The following is a 20,175-nucleotide window of genomic DNA, read 5'->3' on the forward strand; positions in this document are numbered from 1 at the left end:
TATCGAGCGTGTCTTGACTTGTCCTCGCGTACTCACAGTGTTTAGTTTCTAAACGCACAAGGGCACCGCACCTACTAACAGGAATTTTGTATTGTCAGCTCTTCTCACTGAAAACGAAGATAAGCATAGAAAGATATTCTCAAACGAAACCGTTACCTTGGCTGTCAAGCATTTCTCAGTTTTTTTTTTTCTTTTTTTTTTCTGCCTGATCATCGCCCTTCTTCGAGGGCGCGTCATCCAATCCGGTGAAAAAGACAGGCCATGACACCGATCGCCACTGTTGTCATTTGTGGGTGAGAAGGGTGCGAATTCTTTTGCAGGCAAGACGACCACATCGAGACACATTTCATCGACGTGTGCCGTACAAAAGCGTGATAATATACAAACTTACCAAAGGCTTCGTTGAGCAACTTCGCATCGTCTCTCTACTCTGGTCATATGAACCAATGGATGCGCTTGAACGGCTTTGTGCACTGCACCCTAAATGTTGTCACTTTAATCATAGGCGTGCGCAGGGTTTTCTCTTGGAGGGCGAAGTCTTACTGCGCCCCCCCCCCCTCCCCACCCTCCGTTGGTCGCGTTCGAAACAAAAAGCAAGGTTCGCGGTGGATGCAAAAATAAAAATGAAGCGATGACGTGCTTACCACGGCGTCCTGAGTAAAGGAACGCCTGAGTAAAGGTGTGGAGCAGAGTTGGCGCCCCCTTCAGATGATTAGGGGGGCGGCCTCCCCCTGTCCCCCTCGTGCGGACGCCTATGACATCGCCAGTAAGCGGGAAAAATACATACACAACCTGAAGGCACGCGCTACTTCTATTCAACGTTTATAAACATACGAGATAGATAGATAGATAGATAGATAGATAGATAGATAGATAGATAGATAGATAGATAGATAGATAGATAGATAGATAGATAGATAGATAGATAGATAGATAGATAGATAGATAGATAGATAGATAGATAGATAGATAGATAGATAGATAGATAGATGCTCTATAAACATTGCGTCAGACTGTGTTGACACGTCACTGTAAAACGGCCCTCTCGATATCGAAAGCGAGGCACCACGATGCTCTTTTTAGGGTTCTCGACACCAGCGCTTTTACCTTAATTAAATTTCCGAATCGCCTGCCGCAATAACTTTCGAATCCGTCAAATACAGGCGAAATTATATATACTAGCACTAATTGAGCGTTTTATTTTTCCTTGCGTCTCCACGAGCGCGGTCTCCACGAACCTCCCCCGCCCCCCGAAACTTTTCAGTTTTGCGTGGGTGTATATACACGCACACATACAAACGCATGCACGAACATATATAAAGTATGGTTGTCCCCCCGACACCCCCCCCCCCCCCCCCCGAAAAAGACTTCTGGCTACGCTACTGCAGTGAACACCTTAAAACGTAAATCACAAACAAAACAAAAGCTGCGTGCACATCACATTTTTCTTTCTTTTTAGCTCTTCACTCTCCTTTCCGCTGACGGCTCTCCGCGGTTTCGTATTCGCCAACCACTCGGGCCATGTCAGCGCGGCGGCGAATATTCGCCGGCGTGTCCCGCTTCACTGCTACTAGCGGTTGTTGGTTGGTTGAACTAGAGGACTAGGTTGAACCCCTTAGTTCCCAACAGTCAATCTTACGTGGTAACATGAATAACGGTCTCAAACAGCACCCGGGAGCGAAACTTGAAGTTAAATAGCGTTCATACAAGCGCCAATCTTGAAAATAGCCATTTATAGGCCCTTACAGGCGTTTAGGCACGAACGCCAAATATAGGCATTTATAGGCACTATAAAACACTCTAAAAACTCTTCTTAACCTCTAATTCATGCTCATATATCAAAATGGCACGATAGGAACGCAAGTAACAAAATAGGCATTTGCCTAAAATCCGGTCTCTAGTAATCACCAGAGAACTGCACTGAACCACACGTGTCTTGAGTATACACAACGCCCTGACCCGCTGCAGCCCGAAAACGAGGCCAACAATACGCAATTTCGTTGCAGACATGAACTAAGCGTGTTTTATTTATTTCCCAGCAGCCTCAGTCACATACAGCGTCGACATACAGTGACTTTCACATGAGAACACCTTTTTTCTTTTTTTTCCTTTTTTTTTTTTGATTGAGACCGATTTTTGAAAAGCTGCATTCTGTCATGGTCTGTTGTGGACATTAACGATAAATCGTAGTACAGCTGCGAATAAATCCCTTGCCCAGCGGTTGCAATGCATCGCTTGTAGGCTGACTCACAATCGCAAGCGCGCGAAACCGAAAATGCCAACGCAGCAAAAACGGAACCAAAACCGAAACCCCACTACACAGTACTCATCCGCCGCGCCCTACTTTTTACTCGCGGAAGCTGCCACGTACGCGATGGTATTACGTCACGGCGTGCGCCGGTTTGTCGTCATCACGTGATTGGTCATGGCGGCCTGAGGCTGTTCAGCCTCCGTTGCTCTTCCGTAAATTCTCTCGCCTCCGCCTTCTAAAAAAACAAGAGGAAAGCAAAATTCGCCGACAATGATCGCAAGCTCCACGACTTCGAAGTGGACGCTGTCCGCCACAACTCTGATATCCGCGCTAGTCATTTTCTACGCCATATACTACAAGAAACAAGCCGACGATGTTCTACGCCAGCGCTTGGAGCTCATACTGGACGGACTGCTGAAAGCCGAGAGCCAGGTATCAGTGGCTCCGAAGACTCGCATCGCGATCGGTTTCGGATCCTGTCAGGACCTGATCGTCCAGAGTTCTGAACTGTTCGCGCATATCCAGCCTCCCGACGATCCTGAACACATCGATGTTATCGAAAGCGAGAGAGACCTTCAACGCGTCTTCGCCTACTACTTCCGTCATGGTGCAGCGGCCGAGTGAGTTATTTACTTAAACATTCCCGTTACGGAATAGAAAGCAACGTCCTTCCTTGTATCATTAACTTTTTGCTGACTTGCTAGATCATCCATCGTTCGTACGGCGCCGAAGAAAAGGAAGACAGTCGAAGGTCCTGATGTCCAGCTAAGCTTTTTGTTGAAGGCAGCCTGTTTATGCCATGAACCCCTTCAAATATCAGATGTGACGCAGAAGAATGACACAGAATGTTTTAAATATTTTTATACGTATTATGACTCGCCCGAAATGCTTTTCTATGTCGCAGCACACAATGTCTACGCTTCGTGAACTGATTGCCTGCGTGGCGCTTATTCAAAACAAATCGTTTTTCTTGATCTTGTTTCGCGTTGTTTTCTTTTTCTTTTTCCGATTCGAGCAAGCTCGCAGCTGACGCTATCTGCCGACCTTTTTTCCGGTCGGCGGAACGTCGGCGGATTTTTAGCGCTGACTGCGAGTATTTTGCTATCTTTAGCTCGTTGCCAGCTGTTTCGGTCAGTCACCTTTTATTTTCACTGTGTGATGGTGCTTTTCGCGTGTTCTAGGCAGCCTCGATGGCATCAATTCCATCTTTGATGGCTGTTAGGAGATGCTTGCGGCCTTGACACACTTTAAAATCCGTCTAAACTTGAAAAATGCCACCGTGATATTAACTGTTCCTCTGTCCTAATTCCTCGGCTGTCAGTCACCTTTCAACTATTGTATGTGTGTGCGACTTGTGTTGACTTTTTTATTCCACGAAAACCGCATTGGAGGGCCCCCCGTTTTAGGTAACGCACACGATCTGCTATGCAGTCGATTGTCAATTTTGAATGAAAGGGGGGTGTGCCGAAACACCCCTCTTTCATTCGGTAAGGTGACATACCGGCTCCGTTGTCTTTTAACCGTTATCTGTGTAAGCAGTCCTGGCTGACGATTGTCTATCGCTGTGGGTTCGGTTCTGACGCAATTCCACATAGCCGGCTGCAGCGAGCGCGTTATCGCTGCTTGGCACGTTTGTTGGCTCCCAGTGCGTCATGTGTGTTATCGTTCGAGGTGCTGTTGAGGTTATCAGCTCGTTGATTTAGGTCCAAAGGGTACACCTGTACGGCTGAGAAGTCAGGCTAGCAACGGTGTCGTTCTTCTTTACTCCTCACCGCCATGCGACATTTGCATTTTAACCCTGTAATAACAAAATCGCTGGGCAAACCGAAAAATTTCGCTATCGCGAGAATTTCGTTATAACGAAATGCTACAGTACAAATAGGGAAATGGTTAGCAAAACGAAAATTTAATGTCAAAATTCAGTTAGTTTCCCTTCTCTAACGTTTCCATGTAGTAAACGCACAGATTTTCCTTCGCAATGCAACAAGTTGTATTATGTGTCATCGTTGTCGCGTGTTCCGAGGAACGCCCGCATCGTTTCAAAAGCGTCCAATTCACATGCGCTGACGTAGCCATAGCAATCACTCCTCCGTCACTGATTGGCCATGTCGCTGTGCAGCTTTTGTAAAACATCGCCAAAATGGGTCGCGGACCCATTCTTCGAACAGCATAAGAAACTTTACGCGCGTGAGCGAAACCTTTTGTGCATGGCAACCCGTGAACAACAAACAGCAAGCCACCATGCCACTAGCTTGAATGACGATGCGACCACACTCTGTTACGGCTACGCACAAACACACAAATCAGTCTAAACAAACCACATGCTCGCAAAGACTATGTCTGGCACATGAGACTGTAAGCATAAATCATGGCATCCATACAAGAAGAATGTGGTGGTACTTAACACAGTTTAAGTGTGAAGTAAAGACATTTGAGCACATTTTGGTGTATGCCAACCTCGCGCGAGCAGAAAATGTCTGGGATAATGTCCCCTGAAGTTTTGTAGCACGATTTCGTTGTCGAGAAATACAAGAGGGATTGAATTTTGTGGGTATTTGCTGGGGACAGGAAGTTATTTTGTTGTTGGGGAATTCTGTGGTTGCGCCGGTTTCGTTATTGCAAGTTTCAACTCTACTAAGTTTACTAATAAGCTATTCTCTCAAATAATTCAGTCGCTTTGGTCACACTCTGTGTTGTGTAGGACAGCATTCATTTTTGACGCTACGTCAACCTGTCACAAGCACCTACATTCCATGATAATAATGTTTGCCCTTGCTCGTTGACCGCACAAGGTTGTGAGATAATAGTCGGCACTGGCAGCCTTTGTCCTACAAGTCCTGTAACGTCCTCATTCAAAGTGCAGGCTGACATTGCTTATCGGCATGAATTTCATGCATTGGAATGCTTTTTCACTTCTTTGCTTAATTCTCCGGTGTGTTTGTGTGCCATATTGTCGCGCTGTGGAGAAACGATTGCCACTTGCGTTGACGGGTGTCACAGCACGCGTGTACTCTAAATTCCAGCCCTAACTTGCGGCCAGTCGGAGAATGAGTGAGATCAGTGTGAGCTCCTCAAAGTCTGCAAGTGGTTGTACCTGCTTCTTAATATTTGTTGGAGTTTTATGTCCCAAAACCATAATGTCATTGAGGGACGCTGTAGTGGTGGGTTCCGGAAATTTCGACCACCTGAGATTCTGGGATGTGCACTTAAATCTAAGTGCACGGGCATCCAGCCTTCTGCCTCCATTGGAATGTGGCCGCCATGGCTAGGATTCAATCCCGCAACCTCCGGGTCAGCAGTCGAGCATCAGTTGTACATACTTCAACTACACAAGAAGGCTCGCGAATTTCCAGCTTTTTAGCCGTTTTTCTCCCCTTCTACGTACTGTGCGCCATTTATTATTTTCTTGATTGTATCGATGCAAGCATTCCTCTTTTGTAAGCTTCAGTTATGTTGTATGTTATAGATGCAATCCACCTCCTTCTGTAATGACCATAGGCCGTAACCATAAATAAATAAATAAACAAATCAACAAATAAATAAATGCTGGCAGGGGTAGACTACAGCAGCGACAACTCTTTATTTCCTGCTAATCTTTTACGCGTACTCTATGGCTAATCATACAGCAGTTAATCACAAAGCTTGCATACCAAATGACCAACTGGAAATATCGGAAATGTTTGGCTGGCAACGCTGTAGCTAGCATTCTCAGCTGCATGACCAGATACGTGAATGTATACCAAGTTGAAGTGTGCAATCACGAGTCTGGTTGATTTTACCAAAAAAGAGACTGGTGGGATGAGTTTCGTACTGAAAACGGGTGCTTGGGATGACGCAGGGAGCAGTGACGTAGCATTGTCCATTCTCCTTTGTCAACACATCCCCGTTTGCTCTATACAACTAACTATATATGTATACTTTTTTTTAACTGAGCATGATATGGACAAGTGCTAAAATACTACGGCCTGGGAAATAAATTTTGGGAGTTACAAATATAAAAAAAGAGGAGAAAAAAACGAGAAGTGTAGAAGTAGACAAGGTTGTTTTTTAATTATTTTTGTATTTATTATTATAATAAAAGCTTTCTTGGTATATACATGTTATCGCGCACCGAAATTTCCGTTATTATTTCATATCCTATTCTTCAATGTGATATAAATTTATGAAACCACTCAGTTCGTGGCCGATCCCCCACCGTGGGTGTGAGCCAAAGGTAATGGGTTAACAACAACACTTGCTAGTGCTTACACAGTCCTGTGTACTCATCTTGACCTTCATTCTTTCTACAGTTCTGGTTTCTTCCTGTACAGTTCTGAACTTGACCAAGCAAACGTTTTGTTAAAAAAAAGGAGTGGCAATAACTGTTCCATGAAGCGATGTCTAAGCACGCTTTGAAAGCTGCTGAAGATTCTATTGCTCATGCATGTGCTTTCACAGTCTGAGTCGCACTTGTCTAGAGCGGCCAGTCCTTTTGAGCTGCCGTTTTTTTACAAAAATGTGCAGGGACCGATACCGTAATGTTAACAAACATAGTGATACTGCATGCTAGGTCCTTGTGCTATAATTTAAGCTGAAAGGGAAGCTTGTAGTTAACACGAGGTTGCAGCTGTGGACGGCACCAGCATCCACAACCATGCTCTCAACCACTCTAGACAAGTGTGTTTCCGGCTGTACTCTGGGGTTATCAACTAAATAAGCTTTTTTTCGTGCCATGGAGGCGCTTCGTCTCCAACGCGACGCTGTTCGCCGAGCTCGTCAAAGCGGCGAAGAGCGCCGACAGTGCAGAGTTCCACATCGGAGGCAATGCGCCGCTGATGGCGAGGCGCTTCGCCTACGAGGGCTGCGAAGTGCTGCTCGGCGCCCACATGTCACCCAAGTTGCGCGCCGAGTTGCCCGAGGGCATCACCGTGGCAGGGCCAGAAGTCACCGACGACGAGGTTCACCTGCTGCTCGAGTATCCCGCCGGCGAACGCTGGGGTCATCTACACTCACCACGTGCCAACAGGTGAGCAGGGAATGCTTCAATACTATTGGTTCGATATTACAGTGCTATTTAAGGTATCTAAGGAAAGTTGTAATCAAAAAGAGATCCAGCTCTTAATCTAGTGCTAATTCTGCGGTTAATGTAGCACGAATGTCATTCTTGTTTAGGTGTTAGTGTAGTTTAAAATCCCGCTCTAAATCCTGCGCTAATGTCGTTCTTGTGTAGGTCTTGTAGTATTTCTATATCCTGCACTTCATGCAGCTCCATTACCGTGAAACCTGGGGAAATGTGTAGCACGAGCGACTCGGTGATTCCCTCGGCAATTGTTGCGCTTGCCAATGCGGTGGCACCCTGTCATGCGCGGCGTCGGTATCAGGCGGATGTTTCAGAAGAATTTTTCGCGATCTTAGGTGAATTATTGCGATTAATTTTTGGTTATTTCCGTTGTCTACATTACTTAAGGCCTCGTTAACTTATTTTGCACTGATTTTGGGCATTGTTAGCCATGTTTGAGGCCTGTATTGACCACTGTGTGACCATGCAACATGAGACGGTTGATGGATGACAAGCCAGGCCTCTAATGTGCCACGCAGTTAAAAACTCACAGGGTCCTTTATGCGTTTTCATAAATTAACTAAATGACGAAAGCCTTATTCTTTTTCTTCTCAGTCGATGTATTGATCCAGGATCGAAGGCATTACAAGCTTTCTACACCTCACATGGTTTTCCTCCATGATCGGCACGTCTTACTTATAATAACATTTTTTTTTATAGGCAGGTCTCCACAACCATTTTAAGGGGTGTGGCTGGGGTTCGTTTTTTAGCAGAAGTTAGAGTAGAATTACAATGTGAAAAAAATACAAATATTACAACAGCTTTGCTACATACAAATGTGCGTGAAACATTTTGTGTTTGTTAACATGGTTACTCATGTAAGTTATGTAGATGAATGTGAACAAGTTGCTTATATAAATAAAATGATGTTACATCATTTTATTACATCAAATAAGATGATGATGCTACAAGTTAAAGCGTTCCACAGTCTCGAGGTAATATAATAAAATAAATATAATAGTTAGCTTTTATGTAGGGTATGCATAATGTGTTGATAAGGCAGGTAGATTGCAGCGAATATGCAGGTTTTTGATACATTAACATTACAGGCAAGCATAGAACAGCATTGAAGGAAACACTATGGTATACAAGCTACCTTGCTTAAGCTTATCAAACTGCACTGTGTCACATGCAACCAACAAACCCAAGTCCTGACTGACAGTTTATCGTTAATATTGCAAAAACTTTGCACATGCCATTTTACCAGTTCTCCCATATGGGACGGAAACTGAAAAGTTAAATAAGAAGTTTCAAATGAAGCTTAGTACCATACAGCAAGCGATGGAGCGATACATTAGTGTGAGTAGCATGGACATGAAAGCAAATAAAGGCAGCACCTGTTTGGTAGAAACCAAAAGCAGTTTTGTGGCTGCCGACACTGTCTCGGGCCTAATGGTGTCAGAACAAATAGCATGTCCCAGTAATGTTGTGCGTACGAAGGAGGAATTACACTGAAGACATTGCACAACATATGCTTACAAAAGCATCTCCAACAATTATCACTTTTGCTAACAGTCCAAGGGAAAATGCAAATTCTTTTGTCTTCTTTATCAGGGTGCTCGCAAGCGTTGGCTGAGAGACAATGCAGTATGCACATAGCATTGTCAGCAAAGCACTGGCAATACTTTACTTTGTCTTTAGCCATAGATAAGAGGGACCAAACACTGTACTGTTTTTTGCTTGCTGTCAGAGCAGAGCGAATAGCAGAAACATGTTTAGATTAAAGTTAGTGGGCTTGTTGCTGCCACAGACTGGCTGCAGCACACGATTGCATGTGTACTCCAATGTATGCAGACTGTATCACATTTTTTTATACATAGGAGTGAAGAATAGCAAGGCTTCGCATAGCATATTGTTAATGGTGGTGACAAAGTCATTGAACCAGCACAATGAATCCACATGTCTAAACAGTTGTTGATGCCTGGAAGTGTCCATAGTTTGCAGGTAAGCGCTGCCTTCCTTTAAGGAAGTGCAGGAACAACACTTGTGACATCTGTTTGCTTTCAGGCCCCGTGTTAATTTTGTCGCACCATTTACCATCCTTATCCAGTAAGGATGGCGCTATCTGAATCAAAAAGTAGCAGCGCATGGCACAACTAGCACTGGAAAAGAAATAGACGGGGCATCAGAGTGAGCCATGTTTTGTAATGATTCTTTCATTTTTAGTTCTCAGTCGTAGACGTGCTTGTGTACCACCTCTTCACATGCAGGTTTATAATCCACAACGACCACACCAACCCCAAGTTGGCCTCTATCGAGAGCTTTGTGCCCGAGCTGGAAAAATTCAAGCCCAAGCTGCTGGTCGTGTCAGCGCTTCAGATGATGGACAACTTCCCGTTTGAAAAAGGTGTGCCTTGTAGCATTAATAACCGAGGTCATTATCTTGCTGCAATTCCTTCTGCTCAATTCCATGTTATTTTTATTGCGGTAGCAGTTATATCGACACTCTCGGCGGGTTTTCGCCGTCGTCGTCGCCGTCATGTCCCGTATAAAGTCCAAATTGATAACATCCCCCTGCACATTGTATGTTCTATCAGGGGTAAAAGCACGCGAGCGGGGGCGACGAACGTGGCTGAAGCAGAGCATGCGATAATATCACCACGCTCGGGAGGCCTGCCGTCGAAGCAGAGAGGAAATGCCCCGCCCATCTTGAACGACCATGAAAATATGCGAGGGGGGAGGTGTCACTCGAGCATCAACTTTGAACTTTGATTCTAAGGGTGCGGTCGCGATCACTGGTGCGCGCGCTGTCTCAGCTGCGTTCAACACGGAGACTGTGCGGATAGAGCATCTCTCCCTGGGGCGGCCGTATTCTCTTACATCAGCATTTTGTAGAGTTATGTGAGATTGAATCCACAAGAGTTAGCTGTCAGTCTCACTTCGTATAACATTACGATTTGTTGCTATCGCATTGATTGCTTTGCCCTTGCGGTCTCACCGGAAACACTACAGGTAAAACGTTGCTAATACTATGGTCCCTCAGTACTTTTTACTGGTCATGAAACTCCCGCGAAAGTTTCATATAGGGGCAAAAGTGGTCACCAGAGGCGCCACCGTTAGCAGAAGGGCATTGACCTCCCGTGCTTAGTAGGGCAGTTGCACGTTTGCGGAAGCATTTGCCGTCAAGTACACTTCTTCAGATAATTTCCTTGTCTGTGATCTGGCTAACAAATCATAGCAGTGATTAGTATTGTTAATATGGTACATGATGCGCGTTGTCAAATTGCCCAAGTCATTGATTGCTGGCAATGTTTTGACTGAGGGTGTCTGTCAACTGACGCGTGTGTTCGTGACGTTCCTACATTTCTCGATTCCTGCATGGTCGCTTTAGGGCTTAATCCGAACACCGTGACTGGTTCTAGGTGACTGACAGGTTAACATATTTTGTGCTAGAGGTTGTGGAGTAACCGTGCTCTGGCTGCACGTAACGCTTGGTCATTTTCGGACTAATTGTTACTTTATTCTATAGTGTGACATATTAACTGCAGGTAGAAACACAACAGTGAATACAATGTTCAACGTGGTACTTTGTCTATGGCTTTTAAATAAAACTGATGTATTATACAGTATTCATGAGTTCACATCATCATGAACGTCATGATGACATTATGAAGATAGTGGAATCGATGACTCCGTTGCTTCGGCGACACTGGAGTTTTCAGAAAGCAAAAACGCCTTCATCCTGCGATTAATATAAGTAGCGTCAGTAGTTCCACAAAACCTCCGACTGCATGCATCTTGTTAATTCGCTGATTAAAACAAACGTTACACCCCTCTGTTCGAATGTTTTGTTCCTTTGGGGTTTTTTCATCAGTGCTTATTGTTTGAAAAATATTCCAAAGTATTCAGTATTTCTAATATGCACAATTCGATTCGAGTACTGAATCGAATAGAATTCTATTTGATTCGATATTTGAAATTTTCAAATACCGCATTTACTCGATTCTACCGCGCCCTCGATTGTAACGCGCACCCGTTTTCCTCGACCAAAAAAAAGTAATACATCAATTGTAATGCGCACCCATTTTTCGTGAGATAAAAGGACAAAAAAAGTCCGTAGGAGTCAAACTTTGCACATTCAGAAGAACAAGTATTTGGGTTTTAAAGAACTAAAGTTTCAAAAAGTAAAACACACAGTCAAAAAGCGGGCCTTGCCGCTAGAACTGTCACCACTATGGCGGCGATACGAGTCGCGTAATGGATCAGTCCTCGTCGCTGTCGGACAACTCCTTGTCGCTCTTCGATTTCGGGAAACCGGCCCTGCTTTGGTCCACTGAAACCTTTTCGTGGAGCTTTGCTGTAAAAAATCTTCTGCTTCTGTTTGCGCCAGTATCACACGCATGTTTCGGAAACTCTGAACGACCGCAATGCGGCCCAATTTCCGTCTGTCTCTGCACATGTAATAACTATTCTTTTAAATGCGCCATCGTGGTGCACTCGTCGAGTATTTGGAGTCGGCACTTCCATGCCGTCGATGCGAACGCAGAACGGGATGACAATCTCCTCAGCGCACGTACGAACTGAAACAGTAATGGCAGAAATGGCCAAGGCGCGTAGGAGGTGGCCATTTTGAAATGCCGATGGAAATATGATAACCGAGTTTCTCTTTCTTTTTTTTCGGTACTCGATTCTAACGCGCATGCGATTTTTGGACTCGTTTTATTGGAAAAAAGGTGCGCGTTAGATTCGAGTAAATACGGTAGTCGCACACCCCTAATGTGGATGCATGTAGGGGTGTCTACTTCTAACTTGCACCCCACTACAATTCAAATCCTGCTACTATTTGAATTCACTTCGAAATTACTCAGTACTGATTACCATTCGCTTCAACGTTACTTCGAACTAAGAGAGTCATTTGCACAAGCCTACTACAAAGCAAACATGCTGCCTGGCTGTTCGCTTCCACTCTGCTGGACTGCTTCAAGTGCTCGTCAGTTTTGTGGCATGGAGAAACGTCGCTGCGTACACTCCCGTTGCGAACGCGTGTGTACAGTATAGCAACTGCTCCAGCTTATACTCCATTCCACACATGAGGTGCAACACTGTAGAGGATAGCGTGACATCTTGCAGTAGATGCATTCACATTAAGAGATATTTCAATGTTCTTACCACCAAGTACAGAATTTTCTTTTCGTTTTACAGTGAGTAGTAATCGAAGATGTTTTGTGCCTCACAAATGAACAAACGCCGTTATACGACTTATTATGCGGCTGGATCACTCATCTATAGACAAGGCAACTTAAAGTTTGCGCGCACGACGCCAGTGCCAGATGCTCCCCTGGTTGTCCGATTAAAGTGCCGAAAGTCATCAGCTCGCCCATGGGAGCGACTGCGCACTGCCGCGCATTTTCCACAGAGTGCGTGCTGCCGGTGATTGCGTTGTTATGTTGCAAGGAAAGCCGCATCATTCCACAAGTCATTACAGACCGTTCTTATGCTGCACAGTAGCACAGCAGCCATGAGAAGGTGATGATCACTGAAATGAGCAAGTCGAACTGTATATGTAAGGGAAATGCACAGGCAAAACAGGTGCCTAGCTGTATGCAGGTTCAAATCGTAATTTTGATCATTGTCATACGACAGGTCAAATTACCTTTACGTATGTGGCATTAAAGGGGTCATGAAGCACCCCTTGGGCTTGTTGAAAAAACACATCCTGCGGAAAGCTGACACGGCTATGAACTGCTCTGCCAAATACTATAGTCGTGCGCGCCGCGTAAAGGCCACAAGCGGAGCGCGAAGTTGCCGTTTCCCCAGGCGCCCTCTTTTCAAACAGAGGCCGGTTCTCACTCTCGTCGGTGGGCGGGGCGTCTGGCAGTTTACGTCGCGGATCTGGCAGTTTACGTCGCAAGAGACATAGCATGCTTATTGGCCGATAGCCGACGTAAATCGAGAGCGGCGTTCGGATCAGATGCGCTTCTTGCCGCGGGGTGCCGCCACTTGCCGGCGCCGCACTCCTCAGTACACGGTAGCCGCACTCGCACGAGCGAATCACAGCGGGAGAGCGATCGCGTTTCATGACGCGCGCTGACGTAACTTCTTTCCCCCATGCCATCCCTCCCTGTCTAGCTTCCAGTGCGCTCGTCGGCACGAGAAAAGAGAGAAAGCGCTCGGAGCGTGCGCCAAACCCCCGTAACTCCGCTGATTCTTGACGGATTCGAGAAATTTTTGCGGCAATCGATTCAGGAGGCAGTAAACTCCGATACTGAGGTCATTACGTCATTACTTGGAAAAGTGGTTCATGACCCCTTTAAAGCATCGTCGCCCCCATTCAGTAGTTTTCAAGAAAGAGCACACTAGAACACCAGCTGTGAAAAACTGTTGTGGTGCTGTGCATACTGCGCAATATTTAAAACGGTGATCGTGATTGGTGTATCTTGCAGTTGCTGGTTCTCTCGGAGAATCCTACCTGTGGCTTGCGAGCACGTGAAGCAGCCGCGTAACAGAACGGGTGCTGTAATTTAGTTTCATCGCATAAATGCACAAATAGTGATAGCACTGTTTATTATTACGAACTCAATGAGCTTATTTTAATGAGCCTTTGAAATTCCTTGCATTAATTCTTGTACGCTGTCTTCACCAAAACAAAAAGTCATTTCTGGTCGTTTTTTTAATGTCCTTCGTCCACCGTATGATGACAAGCATTCTTGAACTTCGGAAAAGCGTGCGCTCAATCTACTTGACTTTTCCTTTTTGTTTCAAATGCGTAAAGAGGCCATATCAGGGCAGCAGAAATTCCAGTGGTCCATTCCTTCTAGACATAACACTACTGTGTACAGTAATTGTTTGTATAAAGATCACGCCCGTGTTTCTGAGGCAGAGCAGCACAGAATGTGATCATTCGTTTAGTATGCATGCAGATGCACCTTCAAAAAAATAATGCAATCGGCACACCGGAAATTTTGCTAGCCTAAACAGTACATAAATGTACATGCATATCTTCGTTTCCAACGACTTTAGCAATCTGGCTTTTTTTTTTTCGCACCATTCTATTTCCGGAAGCCACAGTAACAGGAAAACAGCCCACCTGAAACTTGGGGAGAACTTGTGCGCAAAAACAGGACAGGGAACGTAGAAAACGCGAATGCACCTTTCTTGTTCCTCCCTTTGCATTAGTAACAACGTTAGTGACTAGCTGGTTCATAATTAGAGTAGAGAATGAAACAGCACAACGAGAATAAGGACAACAAAGGCACGAAGTGTTTGTCCTGTGGTCAGTGCTTGTCCTTTGGTCTTTGTTCCTTTGTTGTCCTTATTCTCATCATGGTGTTTCATCACTTGCCCTTGTGCAGTTCACCCAAAGAAATCAAGTTCACAAACAAGGCCATCTCAAAGCCCGTTTTCGGGTGGACTCACCCATTTTCGGTTGGTTTTGCGTAGGTTCATGCCAACTCGAGTTGCAATGAATTAGTCCTGTCTGGTTGTTTCAATTACAAATGCTTCTCTCTCATATGCACACACGATTTTAAGCAGGGTGACATTTTATGTTTTATTCTTGCGCTTATTTCCAGCTCAAAGTTGCAGAAGGTCTCGTCATTAATGTTCTGCGTGATCTTGGTGCCATTCTTTTTTTGCCATTCTAACAGCATAGCACAGCAATTTCTTTTCAAGGTTTTATTTTCTGAACTTTCTGGGCATTACCGTCGCCAAAGGGTGGTTTTATTGGCTATTCTCTTGACAAAGTTTCTGCACACCGTCTCCACCAACCCCGCGAGCCCAGCAATGAAATATAACGCGAAAGCCAGTGTAGCATTAGTGCGCAAGCACTATCACGTGAGTGCCGCGACCAGGAGCACGGGTGCTGCCGTTCAGCGTGGCGTGAGAGGCGAACGTGCGCACAAGTGACTTGGAGAGCACACATGTAGCGCGAGCAGAGAACGAAAAAGAAAAAGCATGCGTGCTGCCAGACTGCACAGGCATCTCGTGCAGAGAGAGGGAATGCACAGAGCCTCAATGTAAACAAACGTCCGACGAAGCACTGTACGCAACCACATACTGTGTTGTGCTAGAATGGGGCAGTGTGTCGTCTTCGCAGCAAACCGGTGGGAGAACGGTGGTCACTGTCGTGATGACACCACCAGGAGGGCACCACGATCGAACGGTGTGTCCGGCACGCAAACTTTACATCTGCAGTGCAAACCTTTCGGCAGTTCTTGAGTAAAATGGGAACATAACACGATTGAAACTAAAGATATTTGCAAGATTTAAGCACTTCAATACATTTTGATGCACTCTTGCAATAAACAAGGCTGCTTCTGCTTCGTCTGAGCTTGCACAATTTATATCGCAGGACAGCGACACGAATCGTTCGCATGCTTACTGTTTTGATTGCAGAAGGCATAAAAAAGCACATGCTATTCATTCCATGCATATGTATGCCTGCCTAGCTATCACACTAACTTGAAGTTATGCGACGAAACGCACAAGGACGTCCCGAAGGATAACATTAACCCTTTGCGGTCCAAAACCTTTACCCACTTTCCGGCTCTAGCGGTCCGAAACTATTTCGCCAGTTTCTGGCGCCGCGAATAAAAACACAAGCTGTGGAAGAGAAACGCACAGGATATTTATTTTTGCTCCTGCATTCTGCAGGCAACTCTTTTAGTGATATTTGGGCAACGTATGATACCGCTCAAAGCATTCCCCTGTGTGCAGGCCAGGGTTATTACTGCAGGTTTCCACCGCCGCCGTCGTCGTCTTCGTCACTCACTTCTGTCGAATCACTGTCATCACTGTCTGGTGGAGGCACGTAATTCTCTTCCTCACTAAAGTCATCCTCGCTTTCGCTAAAAGCACCGCCGTAAAACGCACGCGGTGAAAACGTGGCCATGCTTCTCAGCGAACCGCGCGCGCGAGTGGGTACGCTCTAGGCCCCGTGCTGATCATAGTGCTGCACCCTAGTGTCAAAAAAGTAAAACCTCAACAAACAAAGCTCACTTATTCCTCAAGAGATGGCCCTTCATGTATACAAAAAATGCGCGCGACTCGCGGTGAGAAAACAGCAAAATTTAAACCACGAACACCCTTGTCGGGCGGGGCCCGACAGCGGACCGCTACGGCCGTGTTGCGTTGTCGGGCGCTGCCCGACAACGGACCGCAAAGGGTTAACATCACCGGGTGAGTTCCGAGACCACCCCTCACCTGCATGACCCAGGATAGTAGTCGCAAGGTTTTTGATAGAGAAAATATAATGCTCAGTGGCAAATGCTTCTCCGTTTCTTTAGACATTTTGCTCCTCAAAAAGCCGCCACAACGCAGGAATGCAGCTAAATGCTCCGCTATGTAATCGGGGTGTTGGATTTATCCTATGAGAAAAAGTCCTTAATTCCAATCAGTCTATAAAAACTAGAATGCATCAGGCTTCCTCAAACACCGAGTCGGCCATGCACACGAAAAAATTCACTAACACATCATGAGAAACGGAAGGGAACATACGAGTCCCCCACGTACACGCACGACCAGCATGGCAACTATAGTACAACTACTATTCTCGGAGGCTTTGTATCATCTCAGCTTACCATAAGTTACTTCAGGGTGCGGCGACAGATGGCGACACAGTAGTACGGCATGCTCTGATACTGCAGGCCGTCATCGCAGAAAAAGAGCCAAGTTTTCAGCGCCAGATGACACACTACCCTATTCCAGTACACTATACGCGTACTGAGATTTCTGAAAGGGGGGCCGCTTTTCAGAAAGGCACAGCAGTGCCCCCTGGCCCAGGTCTTCTTGTCTACAGTCGGATACAACTTAAGAAGTCGGGAGAGGCACCGCCCAGACGACCGAAGCATAGCAGCCAATCTCCTCCGGGACTAAATAAATAGTCCTGCTGAAGCACTCGACAATGTTCCACTTGCCATCGAGCTCATTGCGTCAGTCGGGAATGTGCACCCATTGGCGTAGGGTTGTGTGCATCCGCCTTTAAGAAGGAAATTCCGCGCGGACTTCTAAAGCTGTATTCGACTATAAATCCTTTGCTCACTGTGACAGTTCTTTTTGGGCAAATTCAGCGAATCTTTATGAATCACTCATTTTTAGGGGTGTGCGAATATTCGAAATTTCGAATATTTTTCGAATAGTGTTTGCTGTTTGATTCGATTCGCACTGGAATTTTACTATTCGAACTATTCGAACTTCCCAAAAACAAATGCAGTCAACGCCCGATTGAAAGTGACCCCTTCAGATTTTCAATATGCTTCACCTCATTGCACTTTCGTATTGCGGCAAAGCTGCCTTTCAAGCTCCGTTACGGTCGAACTTTGCCAAGAGACAACGTCCGATTGGAAGTGGTCCCTAGATTTTCAATATGCTTCATCTCATCACACCCCGGTATTGCGGCAAAGCTGCCTTTCAAGCTCCGTTACGGTCGAACTTTGCCAAGAGACAGTCAACGTCCGATTGGAAGTGGTCCCTAGATTTTCAGTATGCTTCACCTCATCACACCCCGGTATTGCGGCAAAGCTGCCTTTCACGCTCTGCTACGGTTGCAAATGTATTAACTCAAGAAAACGCTGGTTCCAACATGGAGATGAAAGACGTAGCAGAGGTGGGGGCTCAATTAATTCTGTTCTGGACCTGAAGTTTGGGCAGGAAGTCCAAAAAATCGGAAGCCAGAGTTTTTTAGCATCCAAAATTTCAGATGTTAATATATATCGATGTCTACGAGGCAGATTTGGAACTCTGGACTTGAAGGGAGCATACCCTTGTCCGCCACATCAGTTGGGCTTCCACAGAAGTTGAAAGAGGAGGAGAGGCTGAGAAAATGGCATCTTTGCCTGTCACGTGTGAAGTGTTGTCGGCAACACTTTGGTTTCACCAAATCATGTACATAAATAAAATACTGCCTTTACATTGACTCATTCTTGATAAGACAACTATGAAACACCACCCCGCCAGTGCTTCATCAACCTAGCGAAAAGAAACACTTTGATGTTGCTATCTCGTAAGAATTTGCTTAGGAATCCTTTCAAACTTTTTTTTTTCTGCAATTTCGCTTCGAAGTATTAGAAAAATATTCGAGAAATATTCGAAAAATATTCGATTCGATTCGCACTCACACTTAAATATTCGAATTCGCTTCACACCCAAAATTTTGCTATTCGCACAGCTCTACTCATTTTACTTTTATTGTTTATTGATGTTGACTAGTTCACTTTGTTTCTTTCTTCTTCTTTTTTTCACCCTTAAAGGCCAGAGAGAGAAACACGTCCGTGAGGTGCAAACCCTCATGAAACGCGCCGACCGGGCGGTGCCACTGCATTTCGAGATGGCCTCATACACGGACACGTCACTGCTGCACGAGCTGGTGGAGCATGTGCTGCCGTACGCCGATTCGCTGGGCATGAACGAGCAGGAGCTGCCCAACCTGCTGAGCATCCTCAAGTATGGCAATGTCTCGTACGTCTCCGACTCGTACCCCAGGGTCGCCACTGTTCTCGACGCCATGCGTGACGTCTACGAGTGAGTTTCAGATCACTTAATTTTGGCATTTTCATAAACATCTTTTATGACATCTCACAAGCTTTTATGAGAATATCACTTTTTCAGCTCGAACAGCAGTCGAAGTGAACGGTAGTTAGTATCGAATAATTTGGAAGCGGATTCAAATAATTGTAGGAAATCGTGCAGTACAGCGATACATTTTTTAAGAGACCGTAGGAAATAAATGTAAGAGCCAGGAAATGCAACAGCCGAAAAACTAGAAAAACAAAAAAATAAATACTTAGTGGTACAGAGTTTTATTTCAAGGTTTATGCTTGAAAAAACCGTGCAACATTCTGTGGTGCATTTACTCACGCCCAATCAGCATGAAAGTTTTTTGAGCACCTGCAGTGTCACATCCATTACAATAAATATAGTGCCACCACGGCCGACTCCTGGTAAGCGATCACTTTTGCCGATACCTTCACGAGGTTGTCATCGGATGCGTTGGCGTCCGAGCGATAATGTATCCCTGTTGGTGTAGTGTCGGATCACCAGGCCTCGTAGTAGATGGTTGAACGCCTCGCGAAAGTGAAAGTGCTTCCGGAAACGATTGTCAAAGAAAATGACCCCTGCTCCACCATCTCCTAACTTCGTCACTGGTGCACGCATTGGCACACTCAGCCACGATCTAGTCAACAGATAGTACCAAGAAGCTGAGAAAGGTGTCATCCACATAAATGTAATCAACAAATGCAATTCTTCTGGCACCAACAGTCGTAGACATGAAAGAACTAAGCACACGCAACACGACCAGCGCCGCGAGTCCGACCACAAACTGCGTGAGCTCCTCCGTCAAATAGGGAAGACCCGCTCAAGTTTGCCCGCCGACGCCAGCGCTTGCCATTCCCCTGCCAGAAAAAGCGTACAATAGTATCCTGTTACGACCCCTCTGGCTCACACGCTCAGTACAAGATGATTGACCGACTGAGCCATGAAGTGTTTGAAATAGCATAGGTGTAGTCCGCTCAAGTTACATGGCATTTTTGTATTGATGCCGAGGGAGCAAAACAACTTTAATAAATACAGCTGCTTAGTTGCCTCTGGTTGAGTCCATCGTTGAGGGCCCCACTGGCCATTGCAGCTTGCCGGGCATGATGACGACTATCAGCCAATAAGCAGCAGTCTTCTAAATTGTGAAATGGAAGAGCTACTGGCAATTTCTAAGAGATTGAGGATGAGCCTCTGTATAAAGAGAGGGCGCTTTAAAAAGTGGCAACTTCAAACTTTGCTTGTAATCTCTACGTGCGCTCACAACTCCAAAATTTACATGAGCTGTTCATAGCAATGCTTGCTGTTCGTCAAATGTGTCTTTTTTTTTTTTCATGAAGCCCCGAGGGGTAGTTAC

General features: G+C 45.5%; 1 protein-coding gene across 2 annotated transcripts in view; it reads left to right on the forward strand.

The window, feature by feature from the left end:
* The first annotated feature begins 2,409 nt into the window (after nucleotides 1-2,409).
* The window catches only part of LOC119401578 (ADP-dependent glucokinase), a 69,066-nt gene continuing 51,300 nt past the window's right edge, over nucleotides 2,410-20,175 (forward strand). Inside the window, exons 1-4 of one of the 2 annotated variants that reach the window (XM_037668486.2) lie at nucleotides 2,410-2,871; nucleotides 6,969-7,256; nucleotides 9,560-9,696; nucleotides 18,536-18,806. In XM_037668486.2, the coding sequence (XP_037524414.1) occupies nucleotides 2,522-2,871; nucleotides 6,969-7,256; nucleotides 9,560-9,696; nucleotides 18,536-18,806 (1,046 nt within the window). In that variant the 5' untranslated portion in view covers nucleotides 2,410-2,521. The remainder of the gene's footprint in view (nucleotides 2,872-6,968; nucleotides 7,257-9,559; nucleotides 9,697-18,535; nucleotides 18,807-20,175) is intronic. The other variant, XM_037668485.2, reaches the window with a different exon arrangement.

This window comes from Rhipicephalus sanguineus, chromosome 8 (genome assembly GCF_013339695.2).
Source record: "Rhipicephalus sanguineus isolate Rsan-2018 chromosome 8, BIME_Rsan_1.4, whole genome shotgun sequence".
NCBI classification, from domain to species: domain Eukaryota; kingdom Metazoa; phylum Arthropoda; class Arachnida; order Ixodida; family Ixodidae; genus Rhipicephalus; species Rhipicephalus sanguineus.